The sequence below is a fragment of the Numenius arquata genome, chromosome 25, assembly GCF_964106895.1.
Source record: "Numenius arquata chromosome 25, bNumArq3.hap1.1, whole genome shotgun sequence".
Lineage (NCBI taxonomy): Eukaryota > Metazoa > Chordata > Aves > Charadriiformes > Scolopacidae > Numenius > Numenius arquata.
In genome coordinates this window covers 6,357,682-6,377,175 of record NC_133600.1, presented here as the reverse complement: position 1 = coordinate 6,377,175, position 19,494 = coordinate 6,357,682, and the positions used below count along the sequence as shown (strand labels likewise).

Genomic DNA, 19,494 nt, shown 5'->3' with positions numbered 1-19,494 from the left:
TAAATGTATTGCTAAGACAAGGAAAAGCAGCAAAACAAGTTCATAAATTTGGAAAAGGCTGGAGTTGCAAACCGTCACCTGGAGGAGGCATCTGAGCTGCTGTGAGCTCCCCTTTAAAAGATATTCTCCTGTTCCCAAACTTCCAGCTCTGAACTACTCAGTGTATGTTGCTTTAACCAAGCTGGTCCCTTGCAGGCTGACAGCACCTCCATCTCAGGCCTAAACTCAGGATCCTTTCCCTTCAGACACTATTTCTCCATCACATGCTATTTTCTGCAACAGCTCTTGTGCCCTGACAGTGTGATGGGGGTGGCTGCAGGACCAAGGGGAGAGGCCGAGACAGTCCAACAGTGATGGGGAGGCAGAGGAGGGAGTTGTGGACAGGAGAATCAGCTGCGAAGCAGTGAGCTGAACAGGTTAAAAAGCCAGTGCTGCTGCAGGGATCTGGCTTTTATTGGGCTGATCAGGTATAAGTATGACGAAACCTTTTCCCAACTGCTTACACTCTCCAGGACCCTAGTGGCACGCACTGAAGTGCGTGCCTGCTTCAGGAACCTCCTGGGGTAGACGCTGTCAGGCCAGTGGTACCCTCAAAGGGCTGGGAGAGCGGAGTGGGCAGCCACATTATTACCCTCAGGACTCAGGGTGCTCTCAGCTGCTTGCTGTGACAAGCTGAAGGCTCCCCAACAAGCCTATCCCTAGACTCTCCTCCTGCCCCCCCAAATCCCTGCCACACACAAACATCCCTTCATACAGACTGCAAGGAGAGGAAGGCCAGGTCAGGACCTTGCCTCTTTGCTTGGTCCCCCTCACAAGCACACAGCTGCCAAAGGAAAAACAAGGAGAGATGACAACTACCTCCACGGCTCTCGCTGTCTGCAGGTTTCACTTGAATCGGGCGCGCCATCTGCAATGAAAGAGAAACACAGAGGGTTAGAGCTTGGCCCAGCTGCCTGACACATGGTGCTAACGGCAGTGGCACAAGAGTGCCCCTTTCTGCCTGCTGTGCAGAGTAGGAGAGTGGCAGAAGGGAACCAAGACATCATGATGGCAACCAAAACCCCTGGAGATGGGACTGCGTGGATTTCAGACTTCTCAAAAGGAAATGTGGCGTTTTTCCCTGCTCAGCTGCTTGCCTGCAGGGAACAGCTCTCCTGGAAATGCCCACCATGCATAAACCTCCACCTCCTCAGACACAGCAAGTGGCAAAGAAAAGACTCCAAGGAAGCAGCTCATCACCCTGAGACTGGAGCCTGAAGAGTGGTCAGGGTGGCCTAAGGTGAGACTTCCTGGAAGCTCTTCCTATGCCTGCCCTGGCTCAGTGCAGGCATGGTCACCTCACCTAATTGAGTCAATTTCCTTGCAGGAGGGATGAAAGCCTGCCTCTGAACTTGGCTAGAAGCAATACAGCAAGCAGCCATGTTACATTTCCCCTTCCCCAGCCCTCAGGCAGTCAAAGCTCTGTGCGCCAGAGTGGCTCTAAAGAAGAGCGGTGCTGCTCTCCAGCAACATCTCCTACCCACAAGAGGAACGCTCAGGTTGGAAGTGACAAAACTCCTCTCGCTTGGTTGTGAAGTGCTGTTTACCTCTCTTGCACCCATTAGTGTCATCAGCAATAACCCAACCACAAGCAACAAGCCTGAGGGGCAGCTTCGCTCACGTGATAGAGGGACTCTCCAGCACTTCTACCAAGGAGGAGCTGCATTAAGTAACCCACAGCTTTAACTGTCCGATTTGTAAAGCAGGGCAAAACTCTCATCTGCTGGAAGGTATGCGTGTCCTATGCTGTCCAGAAAGCTGACAAGCTGTAGCCTTCTTCCCAGGCTAGAGTGATCCAACTGAGCCAGAATCTCCTCCAAGGAATGGCATACAAGGCAGATTTCCACATTGACAGCACATCTCACTCCATGTCTCTCGGCATCATTCACAGAGGCTGACAGTGACTTGAATCACTGACATTCATAATAAAAACCAATCACAATATCGCAGGTAAACCTGCACACAAGTCCAGGCATACGCAGGTCCAGGCATAGTCTGCCCCCTCTCTTAGGAAACACCCTCAGGAAAAACAGCAACAACAACAAAACAGAAAATGATATCAAGCCATAAAAGCCACCAACTGAAATGTGTTTAGAAGCCAACATGCAAAATGTGGACTGCTGTCAAGTCTCTAAGTGGTGGCTGAGCCAGACTGGCCAAAAACCAGAGGTAGGGCCCACATTCACAACAGCTGAAGGGAATCCACGAAGTAACTTTGCAGTTCACAGGACAGAAGGTGCCAACCAGAAGGTGACAGGCTGCCGCAGCACGGCACATCGCTGCTGAGGACTGACCGCTGGCCACAGGACAGCGCTTGTGGCAGCTGGGGGCTGTGAGCTGGCTTCCACTGACTGGTGGATCTCAGGCAGGATGAGCAGAAGCTGGGATCAGCCCTAGGCAATACCATCCCTGCATCGAGGAGCAATATGGGGCGGCTTGGAAAAGCCAGAGACTGGCTGGCAGCTCCCCAAAGGAAGGCCAAGCTGCTGCCATGCTACACCTCGGAGGCAGCAGTGCCAAGTCCAAGTCCATCTCCCAGGACTTGTTGTGTCATCTGGGGGAGATGGAAAGGCTGAGGGTCCCTTTCCCACCCTCGATCAGCTGCATAGATTTGCAGAGCTCCTAGCATCCCGCTGTGCTGCCACGTGGCCCCAGCATGCGCAGCACTGGCACTCGCCAGCCTCTGGGCTGCTGCTCCCCCAGGAGCTGCCAAGGACCAGGCATCTCTTTCAGCCCATGAGCTGAGTGGTATGTGGGGCAGGGGTTCAGAGGAATGTGGTCAGACATTGCTCCAGAAAGGCTCAGATTTCCTTGCTGAGAAGCAGTGGCTCCTCTCGCTGCTCACAGCCTCTGGCAATATGCCCGTGCAAGCAGAGGCTGGGGTTGTTTGGGCAGCAGGGAGGTGAGGGGGGTGGGAGAGGGCAGGGAGCCCAGATGTGTGCTCGGAAGAGAGGACTCAGTGCAGAGCCAAGAACAGCAGCTGGTCACCTCACTCCCCACTGCTCCCACAGCTCTGAGAAATAGCTTTGTTTCTACGCAGGATGCAAAACCAGGATTAAGCTAAACAGATGGGAGGGAGATGGAAGGACAGACTCGGATCTCAGCTTCTGAGAGAAGCAAATCCATTTGGGGGAAGGGAGAGAGGGAGGGAGAGAGGGAGGGAGGGATGCCATGGAAGCCAAGAGCATCACACACCCACGTGAGCAGGGACCCACACAGGGATGCTGGGGCTGAGTGCTTGGGGCAAGGAAAAGAAAGCATGGGGGAAGGTTGGAGAGGGTTAAGTACCTGAGGACATCTCCCCATCCCCTCCCCCAACAGGGCTGACACTCCAGCTCCCAGCACCTAGGGTAAAGGAGGTGTTGTCATGGAAACGGTTATTCACCACATGGAACCTGACATTTGTGGTTGCCATGGAAACCAGCTCTTGGGGGCATTCCCTCTGCTTTGCACAAAAGAGACATTTTGATATGATCTCTGGGGAAGGGGCCCCTTCTACCCATCTGTCCACTCCTTTCCTTCCCCTCATCCCAGGGACTGAGAAGCAGCCGAGGGTATGCTGCAGGGCCTGCTCCTGGGGCGGTGAGCCATGGCTGGCCCTACCAAACCTGGCTGCCATGGGGGACCGCACCCCACAGCACGGCCATGGCACAATGTCTGTTAGACAGCACTGGTGGCAGCGGTGCCAGTGCCAATGCCAGCATGGTGACATGGGTCAACGCTGGCACCAGTCTGGAAGTAGAGTCTGGCTGCAGTGGCAACAGGAAGCAGGCCCGCCTGGGTGAGATCAGGCAAGTGGGCTCCTCTGTGTCCCACAGCTGTGGCCACGGCTTCTCTCTTGCCTGCTTGACACAGCACCTTGGCAGGGCACAGGAAGACTCACCCTCTGCCAGCATCAGACCAACCCCTCGGCCAAGGGCTGTCCATTTCCAGAGTGACTTTAAGAGTGACCCACCAAACTCAGGTCTGGTCTCTGGGCTGGTCTTCATCTGCTCTGAAAGATGTGGGTAAAGAGGAGAAAACAAGATACAAGAAATCTGTCCAGATGGAGAGGCTTGGAGAAGAGCAGCAGGATTCTCTGCCTGCTGCTTCCTGAAATGGGAGGCGTCCCAACTGAGGCAGAGACAGGCATGGTCCTCCTTGCAGAGAACTGGACACCCAGAGGCTTCCACAAACAGGACTACACCACTTTAATCCTGTTAAGTCTCCTGTTGCCGTTAAAGATGAACAAAATTGTCAAAGGCCTCTAAAGCAGAGGTGTAAGCCTACAAATCCAAAGAGAGTCTACAGTTGCTTGAACTCCACAACACAGGTCAGAAGGCCTTGAGAAGTGTTCCCGTGTGGTGCTAAACTTTGTACACAGGTTTCAGACAAAGACCTCTGTCCCCTACAGGAACTCAACACATAGAGAGGATGGTCAAGCTTTACCCCTTTTATCTGAGGGAGAAATAGAGTAACAGAACAGCAGTGAGGACATGCTTCTGGCTTGCAAAGCAAAGTCTGGAAATACAAATTCTTCTGGCCTCCAGTCATCATCTCAAGCTGTACAGTAATCAGAGAACACACCTGAGTCTAAGATGCCCAGCTGGGCACAAAATCCAACAGAGTCAGGATGTGCCTGCCATAAATTCCAAATGCCAAGTAGATGCACATGCACAGACATCCTTTACCACTCAAGAACACAAACGTGAACACATGTGACATGGAGAACCTGAATTTCACTGAATTTCACTGATTTTTTTTAGAGTTGGAAGGGACTGTATAGATCATCTAGTCCAACTCCCCTGCTGAAGCAGGAAAATGCAAATGATTTATGAGTTTGTGCCTGCCTCACTAGCTGAGCTTTATCTTTCTCATTAAATTATCCAGCTAAGCATTATTATTCTTCATTTCTGAAGAATATCACATTAACATTTAGTGCATGCTGTCAGGCCACAATGGGTCAAATGTCTCTGAGTCCCTCCTCACCACGGTCCTTCCTACCCACTGCTAACAACAGACTAAGAGCTGTCAGCTCCATGACCCACTAGACTCGAGAAGCCTCCTGGAGCCACATGCAGCTATGGACACCAGATGGGCAGCACATGGGAGGGGGAAAAGCTCCCATTGCCTCCCTTCAGCTTCTCCCTCCCATGTGCCCTCCTCACTGGACACACACCTTCTTTTTCCAAACACAGCCACACTTACCCTCCAGAGCCCACAACTCCCTCAGACGATGCTAGTTCACATGGCCATCCTTCTCACAAGTACACAGCCTTTACTAGTTTTCTTTGGGGTTACCAGCCAGCCTGACAGGGGCATGAAGCTATACTGACCCCTGGAGCGTTACGTGCTACAAAGCAGAGCAGGCACGTCTCCTGCGCAGCCCTCAGGGAGCAGTGAGGAGATACCCGGTGCTAAGAGAGTCACTGCAGCCCAAAGGAGCCTGCAGGTTTCTGAAGAAGGGGCAGTGGTGAGAGGCCTTGCTGGCAAGTGTCTAGATTACATCCCACCCCATCCCCAGCACCTGGTCAGCACGGAGAAATGGGGAACTGTGCTCTGTTTGGGCTTCCTCCCTGCTTTAAAGGAAATGCTCCCTCACCTTGAAGTACTCTTGGGATCAAGGATCTAAGGAAAATTCCTGGCCCTACTATAATCAGAGGAAGCTTCACTATTGGTTTCAATGAGGCCAAAACACACCATTTCTCTCATGACACCCCAAAAACACCCTTCTGGAGGTGAACTAGGTCCCCACATTTACACCGATGCCCAGCATGAGCTGTCATCTCAGCAATCCGGTAGCCACGTTCTCCAAGGACGAGTAGTGACCCCTGGCTCTTGCTTCCTCAGCTTTCAAACTGCAAAAGCTGGATAGAGGGAGAAAGCCCCCTGGGACAGCAGGGCAAGCCTCTCTATTAATTAGGAGTAAGTGATGTAAAATAGCCCCTCAGGTGCAATGCAGGGGAACCTCACAGTGTTAAGTGGGTCAGAGGCAGACAGCATGAAACACACAATGCAGGCTGGCTCCTCTGGGACATCAGGAACCAAAAGGCATCCAAGGCCATTGCCAGAATTAGGTCCTGGGCTCTTAGGCTTTGCAAATTGTGGGCTGGTCTTCTGGCCAGTTAAAAATACCCTGCCTGAATGATCACAACCACTTCTAGCTGTGCAGAGCACATAAAATCTAAATGCTGATTTGCTAATTTGGATTCTGTTTCTTGACAGGAACGCAAGCAGTGATAGATTGGTGCCAGTCTCAGTGCTCAAGTCTCCTGCTTGCACCTTTCCACTGACGTCTCAGCATACCTCAGTCCTATCCAGAAGAACCATCCATCCCTGAGAATGAGCCGTCTCACACAGAAACATGAGCAACATTAACACCAAGCACCATTCCAGCACAGCTCTAAAGGCTGCTTATGTGAATTTACCTCATCCAACCCCATTATGAAGAAGGCAAGGATAATTATGAGTACTGTGTTCTAGGTGGATGAATCAAGGCACATGATGATGAAGGTCATGCAGGAAGTCTGAGGTAGAAGCAGGATACAAAGTTCACAGCTCCTGCCTACAGGGCTAAGGCCATCTCTTTCTCCATGAGCAAGGAAGACTGTTGGACGACTTCACCCAACTGCTTTGTGCCACCAAGAAGAGGACTCATAAGCTCCAACTCCTCTCACGGGTTTCTTTGGGAGGTTGTCATGGTTTCACCTGGGATGAGATTGACTTTCTTGCTAGCAGCTGGTGTGGCGCTACAGTTTGGATTTGGGATGAGGATGGTGTTGCTAAAACACTGATGGTTTTGGTTGTTGCCAAGCAGTCAAGGGCTCTTCTACTCCCTCACACCACCCCACCAGTGAGAAGGCTGGGGGGTACCCCCACACAAGGAGCTGGGAGGAAGACACAGCCAGGACAGCTGACCCCAACCAACCAAAGGGACATTCCATACCATGTGATGTCATGCTTAGTGTATAAAGCTGAGGGAAGAAGTAGGAAGGGGGTGCGTTTGGAGTGATGGCATTTGTCTTCCCAAGTCACCATTACGCGTGAAGGAGCCCAGCTTTCCTGGAGATGGCTGGACCCCCATGTGTGATGGGGAGCAGGGAATGAATTCCTTGTTGTGCTTTGCTGCTGTGTGCGGCTTTTGCTCTACCTTTTAAACTGTCTTTATCTCAACCCACGAGTTTTTTCTCACTTTTACTCTTCCAATTCTCTTCCCTATCACAACTAGTGGGAGTGAGAGAGCAGTTGCATGGTCTAGTTGCTGGCTGAGGTTAAACCACAACAGAGGTATTTTCCCTACCCCCAGCACAGAGGGGAAATCAGGCAGAGCAGGGAAGTTATCTGACATTCTCCACCAAAGCTGAGTGCATGCAGGAATCAGCAAGCAGACATCCTAGCAGCGTGTGGGCCACAACACACATGGACTGACTGCTTTGCCTCTTGGATGCTCTGCTGCGCTGTGTTCCTTCTCCCTTAACACAGTCAGACTTCCTTGTCCCCACTGTAGCTAGTGCTGCTCTGGGAGGAAGGCAAGCGCCTTATCGCCATGACTCAGAAAGCCTTTGGATCTCCCTGGTATCTCTATAGAAGCGACAGCACCATTACTGTGCATTAACATCAGACAACCAGCAGGGAGGCCAGCCCGGCACAGCAATTACAGCCCCTATCATATACGTGACTGTTTGGCGGACACATTTAAGTGCAGTCTCTCAGGACTCCATGGTCAGTCTGTCCTCAAGGGGCTCCTTCCTTGATGTTTCAGGGCACTGCATCAAGGAAGACATTAGATGATCTCCCCTGTTGGTCTGATCTCTTCTTGTCATTTGTGATTAGTGCCACTGAAGGTCAAAGGAGCTTTTAGGTGAGAAGAGGAAAATGCCAACTTTCTCAAATCCTTTTCTACAGGTGCTATGACAACAAGTATCCCCCAGAGGCCACAGGAAGAAAAATCCCTGGGCCAAATTCAGGTTTCTAGGGGGCTTTTCAGCAGTGCAAGGAGTAGCAGCATTTGGTCCCAAACTTCCTCCTGCTCCTCCCCATTCTTGCAAGATAGGGCTGCAGGAACTGAACACCCTAAAAGCTCCTCTTCTCTTGTGGTTCAAGACCACAAGAGATCATTCTGGCCACCAGAAAACCACAGGCCCGAGGACCCAGGCACAGCTTGGTGCCCAGGCCCATAGTCCTGCATCAGCTGCCAGACTTTGCTTCAGCAAAGACAGTGCCTGCCATCCTCAACTTGCCCAAGGAGACTTAATCACAGGAGCCACTCCCAGCCCCTGTGCTCAGCGAGCCTACAAAAACCAGGAATAAGAGGCTATGAGATGCATCATGAAGTTACTCTGAGCAAGCTGTGGAGGGGAGAGCTGGGAGCACTGCCACACTCACCTGATCTTTCTGTCAGGCTGTTTGGAGAAGACATCCAGCACCCTTCTGTCCTGTGCTTACTGGTGCACCAGTGACCCTGCTTCACTGGACACCTGGTCCAGGGAACATGCTCAGGTGCTTCTCGGTGCATAAGTGGGAGCCTCCAAGGACCTTAGCAAACAGGCAAAGGGCAGGTGAGGGGCAGAGGAAGCCCGAGCTGATGGACACAGCCTGGGCGGGAGTTTGCATGGGCAGGCCAACACGCTGGGGTCGGTCCAGGCCTGACAGCCGGGGGCACTGGCAGTTCCTCAGTGCAGCCATGCCCCACCTCTTCTCCCCCACGGCAGGTTAATTAGAGCAGCAGGGGAGAGAGGTCTCTGCATTTAATGTGCTCGGCGGAGGGGGCCAAGCCAGCGGCAGCAGGGACCCTCCACCCCGGCTGCTGCACAGGCCGAGTGCACCAGTTCCCATGACAACCGTTAACGGTCCAAGTGGTGCAAAACCTCCTGCAATAATGACGTGCCCATGGGAAAATCCAACGAAAATGGGTCTGAATCCCAGTGTCACCATAAGAACTCCCTGAGCCATCTCTTCTCTGGGCTGAACAACAACAGTTATGGTCGTTATTAAACTGTTTCACTTTAGGAGTGCTCACAGACTGGAAGAAAGGCCCAGAGCGATTGCAGGATCTCTTCGGAGATTTTCAAAACTCAGTTGGAGAAGGTTCACAGTGATCTGATGTACTCCCTGTGCTTTGAGTGGGGTTCGACTAGAGACCTCAGAAGCCTCTTCCAACATAAATTATTCTGCGATTCTATATACATATTCACAAACATTTGTGTGCAGGCACACATACCAAACAACCCTGGGGAATGCAGAGTGATGCTCAGGAGTGTGTGTGCCTTTGCAAAGATGAAGGCCTGTGTGGGCTGGTGGGCAGAGAGGTGTGTGTGTTCACGAGTGCAGGTGAGCTCACCAGGAAAATGCCAGCCATGGCAAAAGTCTCAGCTCTATGCTCCAAGGAGATGTGAGCAGCCGGTTGTACAAAGGGCAGCAATTTCTAGGGAGAAAGGGAGGCCCTGTGTGCACAGGACAGAGCCTGCATATGTGCATTTGGTCAGCATGTGGGAACGGGCACCAATTTTTAATGCCATTATCCTTCCAATTCCACCGGCAGCGGGAGTCAATGTTTGCATTGGCAGCTTGCTCTCCCCCTGCCTCTTCAGGGTATGTACTTCATAAGGCTGCTGCCTTCCCTCACTGCTAGTTCTCATCCCCTTAAGCCAAACCTCCACAAGCATTTGCAATTCTCTCTGCACTGAAAGGCACTTCTGTTGCTCCTTGGCCAGGAGCTGCTTTAGCCCAGTACCTTCACGTCCTGGTGTTGCCATTTCAACGAGACAGCCTTGACACGCTCTCTGTATTGCTACCTTCTACTGATAATGTTGCATGGCTCTCACGAATTTGCTGATATTGTCTATCAAGCCTCCAGGATCAACATGGCAAAAACTTCTCCACCCTGCTCTGCCCAAAGGTTCAAACTGCAGAACCCACCTCAAAGATTAACAACCAGAGGAGTCCAGCTTCAGCCCCCAATCAAACATTCAGGCGTCCTGCTCCACACCTCAGCACATCTCCCAGATTTGCCAGCTGCAATATCCTGTAGTGTTCACACGAAGAAACTTTCAGAAATGCTGGTCCAGGCTGGCTTCACACCAGCAGTTGTACAAAAGAGAGGGGATGGGAGAACGAGATGTTTTGACCTCTCTACCAAAACCCCTCCAGTCACCTGTGTTCCTTTATACCATCACGGGCTATGGATCCTGACAGATGGCCCATGGTGAGCCCTTGCTCCTGGCAGCACAGGAGACAGCCTGCCCACAGTGATGCCCTCTGCTCGAGCTCTGCTGGGTCTCTGCATTAATCCTTGTGCCCAACCATCTGAGTTAGTGCTGCAGCATCTCAACCCCTGGTGCATTCCCAGAGTCTCTCTCTGCTCTAATGCTGCTGCTCTCTGTAATTTTCCATTCCTGTGTCCCGGCGTTCCCAAGTTGTCGCTGCATCCATGAGTTCTCCCCCGATGTAGCCACATTTCAGTACCCCCATCGCTGCTCTTAAACTGCCCATATTCCAAGCTTGGATCAATACCAATTTCTGCGACTTACTTGCCTACCTTTCAGCAAGCCCTTCTTTGTTCTGCATAGAAATAAAACTGTAACCGTACCTTGCCAGATGAATTACTTTTTTAAACCTCCCCCCCTCTGCTTCCTCCCTCTATTCTTCTTCCCCTTCTTCTTCAGGAGCAATTTTATGTAATTTGCAACTGTCTGGCTGCAAATGAAAAGAGACACAAAGCGTTTCTACGAAACGTTGAAAAGCTGGCTGCTTTTCCCTCAAATTTCACTTAGCGAGAGGCTTTAACTTGGTGTGTGATCACTGCATGTCATTAATAACCTCTCCAATTCCTTTCAGAACTCAGCAAAGTGAAGGCACAATCACGAATCAAAGGCATGGGTTATTGAGATATAATATCGTTTCACCAAGTCAGGAATGAATGTGCCAGGGAGTGGGGAGAATGTGAAACACTGCACTGCTAGGCTGGCTGGCAGCTGAAGAGGACGCTGGAAGTAGGAAGAAGCATAAAGGCTTGATTCCCTCTCTGCTTTTCAGATCCAAAGATTTTGCTTCTGTTCAGCCTCCACGGGTTGTGTGTCTTTCCCCAAGCCCTGTGGACTCAGGCCACAAAGGGAGCTGTTTTCTATTTTGTTCCTCAGGCAGATCTGTCTCCATCTCTGTTGAGTCTTTGGTGCCCATCAAACTACTTTACTGGGACTGAGTCAGACTTAATTGTGCAGTTCCCCAGCCTGTCCTCGGGGAGCAAAACTGGGGAACACAAAACAGGATGGGATTGTGTCAGGCTGGCCAGGAGGTGGTTGTGGGCAGAGAACTGGCTGTGATGCTGGTGCTGTCAATGTGCTCACAGCGTGAGGGAGTCGCCGTGAGCAAGGTGTGATGCACTTCCCGCTTTCGTGTGAACTGACCAGGGTGACCAGCAAACCGCTCTCGCTGCGTGCCAGCCCTTTGGCTGTGCCGAGATTCAAAGGTTGGTGTCCACATCTGAGGGCCCTCAGCAGGGCATGTGGAAGCAGGCTCCCTGCTCACACAGCCACAAGACAGGCCACTCTTCCTGCCTACCCCAGCTGACAGCAACGGCAGAGATACTTGGCGTCCTTTCAAGTTCCTTAGCAAGTCTGGGTGACCAGGCACTTCTGCTAATTCACCGAGGATGCACTTTACCTCTCTGTTCTAGGAAGCTCCATCCTTCCTTCCATAAAGGAATATTCACGTTTGCTACTTCCAGACTGCACTGATAGCAATTCACCAGCTCTGAAGGCAACACAGATGTTTTAGATAATACAATATGCAACTGACAGTCTTCTTGCTTTACACCCTGAGCACACTAGCCCTTACAAAAGGGGGTGAAAATCAAAAATCTGTCTACCTTCGGAAAAAGATGTAAGCCTTTCTGTCAAAAAATATGCCTTTTTGAGTTTAAATTCTATTTAGCTACCATACAAGAATTTTTATCTTCCAAAAGTAGAACTTGCCAGAAATGCCATAAAAGCAAACAGAGACCATGGCAAGTCCTATTGACTTATGCAGAAAACCTACATTACAAATATAAAACCTCAGAAAAGCTACACTGCAGGAAAACGTGGCAGCATTCTTAGCTGGGCTGACATCACCAGCATCACACCTGGAGGGTCTAAGCAACACCTCCGTGGACATAGTCTACCCAATAAAGAGAAGCCTTGGAAGATAACCCAGAAGTCTTCCTCCAGCCTAAGGACCTATCAGAAAACATATCAAAGCATTTTCATAAGTCTGTCCTTACCAAATCCCCAGTCTAGACTAAGAATGCCATTTGTCTCTATTCAGGTTCATGAACTGTTGAGATCAACCACTGGCCTCTGCCTTCAGACCAACAAAGGAAGGTACTTGTGTACTTGTGGCATCTGTGGCTGCAATACAACGGCAAGTGTAGGATTACCAACAAGATCCTTTTGATGCCAGTTTGATCCTTTGCTATCTCTAAACGTGCTGATGCTTGGTCATGCATTCAAATTACAGTTTGTGTCATCCTACACTGATGTCATACACTCAAACTTTCTTCCTGCTCTTGTTACGTGCAATAAAGAGATAATAAAAGGGTAAAATGAACAAATCGCTTGGTTACCAGACTATGACCCTTTTACTGAAATCCCAGCAGTGTGGTCCAGTACATTCTGTTCTCTGTCCTATGCTAGGGTCCTCACTATATTTCTGGTGAGAGGCTTTGCCACAGAGTTCATCGGAAGATAATCTAGATGTACAGCGACAAAATTTCATAGACTTGTTCCCAAAATAGGGGTGCAATCAGTTACCTAGCACTCCTGCCTATGACTCATTTCCAGAATATTCTCTGTGATCAGTTGGGTCAGAGGGATGGTGATCAGTTGGGTCAGATGGGTGATACTATACAGACACAAGCAAACCAGGCTAAAACAGGGCTGAAAGCTACCTCAGGTCTCCCAGCCCATGTCCATGCCAAAACCAACTCTATGCACACCAGGATGGAGGTTTTTTCCATTCTGGTAGTAACCATCTCTAAATGGCCACTAAAACGACCAAAGGGAGAGAATCCTGCCTTCTTGGTCATTGAGGGACTTCACAAAAGAGAAACTAAATGTGATGAAGTGGTGTATTGCCAGTCTGAAAATAGACAGCTCCAAATGCAGTATGGCTCATCTGCACCTTAATCCTGAAGCTTAATTACACCACATTGCTTATTAACTGTCTCCAGATAAACATGTTCAAAAGTACTCAGCTACCACAGACTTATCACTGTTCCCAAGCAGTTTCTTACCCCTCTCTCAACAGAAAAAGCCTTTAGATCACCATATCACAGATAAACCGCTGCTTTAAATACTACTCCATGCAGCACTCCATAACCGCTGAGAGCACAGTAGAGAACATAGCAAAACACGCAACAAATTCCCGATGCAGAACTGCAGCAAAACTGAGATTGCCTCGAATCCACTGAGCCTCACATAATAACCTTTCTACAGGTACTAGGTAGAGACAGGCCTGTCTTCTCAATTCTGTTACAGCACTGTACCATGACTCATCACAACTGCTCCCCCATCCTTTGACTTGTTCTTACAGGCTGTCAGTTCTGCCCTGGACCAACACACGCAGAAGATTACACTGCTTTAGCCTGAAAGGCTGACCTTATCCCCTCACACAAAATTAACTCAAACAGTATTTGAGCATCTGCTTATCTGCACTATTCCCCCTCACTGCCCTGAGATAACCTGAAACACTAAAGATCCTACAAAGAGGTAATTAAGTTACCTGCATTTTCCAGCCCTCAAATGCCAACACAGGCCCATGCAAAAAGGGCGCAAAGGTAAACAAATATGGAAGATGTGTGCGTGGAGGTCCTGAGGGAGCTGAGAGAGGTGAGGGAAGCTATTTGCACCTGTATGGGTTAAAGAAGAAATGTTACGGTTAAGAATTCCTAAACCCTCTCTACAGACCCCTGGTTTACATTCATTATTCTGTTGCCTTGAGCACTCAGGGCCTCCTGTGAGCTTCTGTCTATAAGTACCCAACTCATCCACCTACTCGCCTCCAAATGAATCCTTCCAACGTGCTTGATCAACCTCCTCAGCGCAACAAGGCAACTGTCCAGTCAAAGCTCTCAGATCATACCAAAATGGGAATGACAAGAACTCAAGACTCCTTTCAGCTCACCTGCAGGTCCCAGGGAGCCAGAGGACTTCCCTGTGAGGCGGGACCTATTCCATAGTACCTGGTCTCCTGTGATCCCTACTGCACTTTGCTCCCAACACCAGCTGTTGAGTGAGCAGAACCCAGGAACAGACCACAGCTAGTTCAGCAGCCTTGGTCTCACCTATATAACCAATTTCTCTTCCAAACAATGCGATGTGGCAAGAGTATTTTTTCCATCTGAGAAGCTGATCCAACTCAGCCTGCAGGGCAATGGCAGACTGGGAGTGGATGCACCAGGAAGTTCTGCACATCTGGAGGAAAAAGCACTGGTACCTCGTCTTCTCTTGTCAGCTTTCCAGCATGTCCATGGTGCAGGCTGGACTCATGCACTTCACCCCAAAGCCCACAGCTCCCTAGTGACAGGGACATAGCTGACGGTGTCATGCCACATAAGAGATCAAAGAGCAGCACAGAAACAGGCTTGGCTGGAGTTACACGGGGCAGCCTTTGCAAGGCAGAGAAAAGAGCAGCAGCTCTGTGAAGTGCAGCCCTGTGCTTTGGCTTCCACATGCCTGTTCTAACCCCCAAACCACACTTCTCTTTCACAAGCAGGAAAACTAACCCAAGCCACTTCTCACCCTCAGTCCCTCCCCTGACAATCCCCTATTCACATGCCCATGGCAAGAGCTCCAGGCACAATTCACTGGGACTTACCCCTGGCAAAGTCTTCTGTTCGTGCAGCGCTGTCTGGGCTTTGATGGCAGAGTCTCTGGCACAGTATGTGAGGAATGCACAACCTGCGGTAGACACAGCAAGGGTCACGTTAGACACGCAATTGCAGATGCACATCGACACAACCTTCCTCTTTGGTGACAGCAGGTGACCAAAGTACAGGAACTACAGCTGCTGCCCTGTTCCAGCAGACCCCAGTCCCAAGGTTTCTGCTTGGGTACAGAGATGTGCTCAGGACAGCCTTTGTGCAAGACCTGACTTGGGGCGGGGGGGACACAGAAGGTGAGGCTTGCTAATTAAAGGTGCAAATGTTACATAATTTGGATGTGTTGAAGGCTCTAGGAAAAAGGACAAAGAAACAACATTAAAGGTCTTGCAGACCCCATCCAAGATGTGTTGAAGTCATGGAAAAGGGTCCCAGTGAATCCACTAGGTTTGAAACAGGAGTTGGACAGGGTGAGAAACAACAGGAGATGCTGTGGGAGAAACAACCCAAAACACAAGGATCAGAGAAGATGTAAAGACCAGTATGATTATTGATACAAAAAAAAAAAAAAAAAAAAAAGGGAAAGAGGAAAAGGGTCCGTCTGAGATTTTAGGCTCATAAGAAAGCTCCATGATCCACATTTACAGAATCATGTAAAGCTACAGAAGGAGAGGCCTGGCTTTCTGTGCCATATATTCACCCATACTATATGCACAAACACACTTAAATATACATATGCATGACAAGGGAAACACAGAGAATAACAAAGCATAATGCATTCTGCAAGGGCTAACTTAAGCAAGATGAAAAGCACATGGAAAAGGCCAGATCCTGACATTCTTATTCAAGATTTAACTCAACATCTTAGCCTAACGCTGGAGCCAAGGGAGGAGGGGAGGAACTGTAGCCCCTCCAGGAAGAACAGCGATCATACTTGGGTGCTCTGATGTTAAAAATAATAAAATGAAACTGAGTAAAGGAAAAATCTGTCTGGTTATCAAGAAACATTTCCTAGCAGAGGGAGATTTATTAGACTGTGGGACGTTCTCCCCAGGGAAATGCCTGGAGCTCTGTCAGTTGTGTTGTTTCAGATGAGGACGGGCAAAGCACTGGAGAACAGACTCAAATGCTAGAATGCAACTGACCCCCTCACTCATCCCCCTCCTATTCGCAGTGGCATTTCACATTCTAAGCAAAGGCAGGACACATCCCTTCAGCTTGTTGCCAAATGTCCATGATTATATTATTGTGCTGGGGCTGCAGATGCATTGTTATGGCCCAAATAGAGAGGCCTGTTCTTTTGCCCCCACCTTCTTGTGCCTGGTTTGGGGTACTCCAAAGCTGCTTCAGCTCTCCACGGACCCAAAGGAACACAGGACAGGAGTTGTCTGATCTCTCCCTTCCACCCCAGTGACTCCATGGTACACAACACTTTTAGGCCTCATGGAAGCCAGCTGCTCAACCCCTTGGCAACAAGATTATGCTGTTCTTCTATCCCAGCTCCAACAAGCAAGTCACACCTGTCCTCACAGCTCTTGCTAGGGTGAAAAAAAAAAAAAAAACCTCCACAAACAGCACACAAGTATTTGATATGTCTAACAGGCAATTAAAGCTCCTTATCACCCAGGTTTTGAACTGAGAATGCTGCACCAAGACCAGACACGGGATCACCAGATAATTTAACAAAGGCAGTGAAGCCAGGAAGCAGGCAGATAACCTTCGCTTCTCACAGCAAAGGCAGCCAGCTCTCTTGGGGGGAGGGAAGCACCCCTTCGCTTTTGCTCTCCCCTCCAGACTGCTGTGATGTCAAGCATCAGGAAAAGCCTCAAAAGCACCTGTGCGACCAAAGAGCTGAAACCCTATTTCTAACTGATTTGGAGGCCTGGTCACCAAAGTCTCAAATGCAGACCCTTGCCTGATTCCACCTGCTGCTCCAGTCTGCCATTTTGCACATCACACGAGACCCATTCTAGGAAAATTGGGGTCAGGTTTAGCACACAAAACTCTGGAGTCAGGAGCTGGGAATAAACAATTTATTCCACTAAGAGCTTCAGTGCATTGGTACCATGTCCACGTGAAATGAAGACACCATCCTTGCCTCAGGAGAATTAGCCATCAACCTTAAGAAAACTAAGGATAGGAGAGGAATAAATTTACATGAAGCTACCTGCTAAGTTAAGCACTCAAACTCAGTCCCTGAGTTCCGATTCCAGTGCTCAGGAACATTAAAGCCGATGTAATGCATACTGGCAGGCTCAAAAACCTCAGTCCATGAGAGGATAAGGATAAAATAAGGATTGGACAAAGGTGCACCATTTAGCGGGGATAAAGGAAAGACACTCCTCACACAGGGACAGAGGGTTATTTTGCAAGTTGCTGTCATCATGCCAGATCAGGGATTTGTAAACCCCAGCAACATCTACATCCACCAGCACCAATCCAAAAAAATGCTATGAATTCCCTCCCTACAGACCTCCAGTCCTTCTGCTCCCTGCAGCAAAAGCAGCCCAAAATACTGTTCATCTTTTAGGTGCTGTGGTATCTGTACCAAGAGGCAGCAGCCTCTAGGGACAGAAGCATCCTGCGGCTATAGAGCCTGAAGATGCCTCACTCGGACCTCCTGCTTCACTCCCAGGGCAAACCCTGCTGTTGCTCTGTTTTTCAAGGATGCGGATATTTGCTCAACAGAAGCCAGCTTGTACTCCCTCTCTTCGCTCAAGCATGAAAGAGCACTTGGGCAGCCTCTAACAATAGGCTGTGTCTGGGCTGGACTGAGGCAGGAAGCCTATGGGCACAGGACAGCCCTGTCTGCTGCTCCATCCCTTGGGTCTCCTTGTCTGTAAGCTTTCAGGACATTCTGCTCATTCATTTCATTTCATTCTTGCTTCCCAAATGGCAGGAATCTGGGAGGCTGTACTGGCTGTGGAAAGAAGGGAGCTGAAGAGATCAGCTACATCCTTTGGAAAACATGATTACTGTCCTCCACAGCCAGATGTTTTGGAAGTAGGATGCAGGAGTCAATGCTATTCTCTTTGCAAAGTCCTGGTCAGAAATACACAAAAGGGGTTTTGCAGAAACACTGCACTCTGACTAATTGTGTAAGCAAATATTTGGGAAAAAGAACTTTCCTAGGAATTTTCCACAGCCTCCTCTTGTCCCCTGCCTTTGCTCAGGTGCCTGAAGCTTACAGAAGTACCAGCGGCTCAAGGAAAGCCATGTTTTCCCAGCTAAGAAGCGTTTCCATGACAGGACCCTGCTCACCACACCTTTCATGGGTTCTTCAGCCTCCTAAAACTTTGAGCCTGACAGTCACCCAGGGATCCACTCAACAGAGAGGAGATATCCGCAGGGGTGCAAAGGGACCCATCACTCTCACTAGGTTTTCTCACTTTCACATTTCCTGCCTTAGTTGACAGCAAACTCAGGTTGACGGGCTTATGCCCCTTTGGGCACTTCTAACACCAAGTCAGTTAGGCCTGCTGAGGCATGGGACATGGTGTTACAAAGTGCTCAGGGTGTTAAAAAGTGCCGGCCTTGAAGGTCCCAGACACTCAGCCAACCCGGTGGTGTTGGTGATCAAATCACAGAACAGGGAAGTGTAACACCACCCAGAGCACTGTCTATATAACCAAGCCATTACAAGTCCTAAATGGGGGAACCTGAACCGGAGTCGCTGCTGGACAGTGAGAGCTGTGATCCTGGTGGCCAGGGACACCTCCACCACCCTCTGCCTCCTCCCAGGACCAAGTGACTCATCTTCTTTTATATGATTTTTGAGTCTAGATTATGATTGTTATATTGATACAGCAAACCATGTATTAAAATCTGACTCCATCTGCAGGGGGTCCATTATAAATATTATAAATTCTATTTATAATATTTGTAATATGTTTATAATATTTATAATAGCATATTATAAATTCTGTATTACACTACTTATAGATTGTACTGTAGCAATTATGCTTGCAGAAATCCTGCACCATTCTAATCATAAATTCTGTGCTACAGTAATCATAAAATCCTATTAAGAAAATAAAGCTTTAAGTGTAACTATGACTGAGTGCTGTCGTCACTCTGCCAAGGATCCCTAAAAGAAACTCTATGTCCCCTTACTGTTGGGTGACACCACCCTACTCCAACTGGCTCCAGGACGGTTTCCAGCTCCCTCTAAGCAGAACCCAGCCTAGTTCCACCTGCAAGAGGGTGAAGCAAAAAAAAAAAAAAAAAAAAAAGAAAAAAAAGAAAAAAGATATATTCTGTGCCTGATTCTCCCTACAAACCACACATTGACTCCAGGATTTACAGTCCCTTCAGATCCTAAACATTACTCCAGATATCAGCAGTCTAAAGCCTTGAGCAAGAAAAGGCTGTCAGTTTGCAGAAGAGAGGGGTCTCTAGATTCAAGTTAGCATTAGAAATCACACCAAATACTTCAGCAGGGGAAGCATGAAGTCAGGAGGGAGCTTATCTACAAGCCAGCAGAAGCTGAGTCAATACCCAGCTGACAGTGAGGCAAGTTAGGCTGAGGTTGTTATTGCCTCCTTGCCCTTTGGAAAAACCACTCATCTCCACATGCCCTGCCAGAGGGATGCTCCCGTCCCTGCCATTCCCCTGCAGTT

General features: G+C 49.4%; 1 protein-coding gene across 17 annotated transcripts in view; it reads right to left on the bottom strand.

Moving 5' to 3' along the window:
- The window catches only part of CELF5 (CUGBP Elav-like family member 5), a 37,942-nt gene that overhangs the window by 15,390 nt on the left and 3,058 nt on the right, over nucleotides 1–19,494 (bottom strand). For 9 of the 17 annotated variants that reach the window (XM_074163621.1, XM_074163605.1, XM_074163612.1 and 6 more), the window contains exons 2-3: nucleotides 14,872–14,954; nucleotides 859–907 (exon numbers count right to left, since the gene is read on the bottom strand). In XM_074163621.1, coding sequence (XP_074019722.1) covers nucleotides 859–907; nucleotides 14,872–14,954 — 132 coding nt within the window. Of the gene's footprint in view, nucleotides 1–852; nucleotides 908–14,871; nucleotides 14,955–19,494 lie in introns of all 17 variants that reach the window. The other 8 variants (XM_074163607.1, XM_074163614.1, XM_074163606.1 and 5 more) reach the window with 2 other exon arrangements.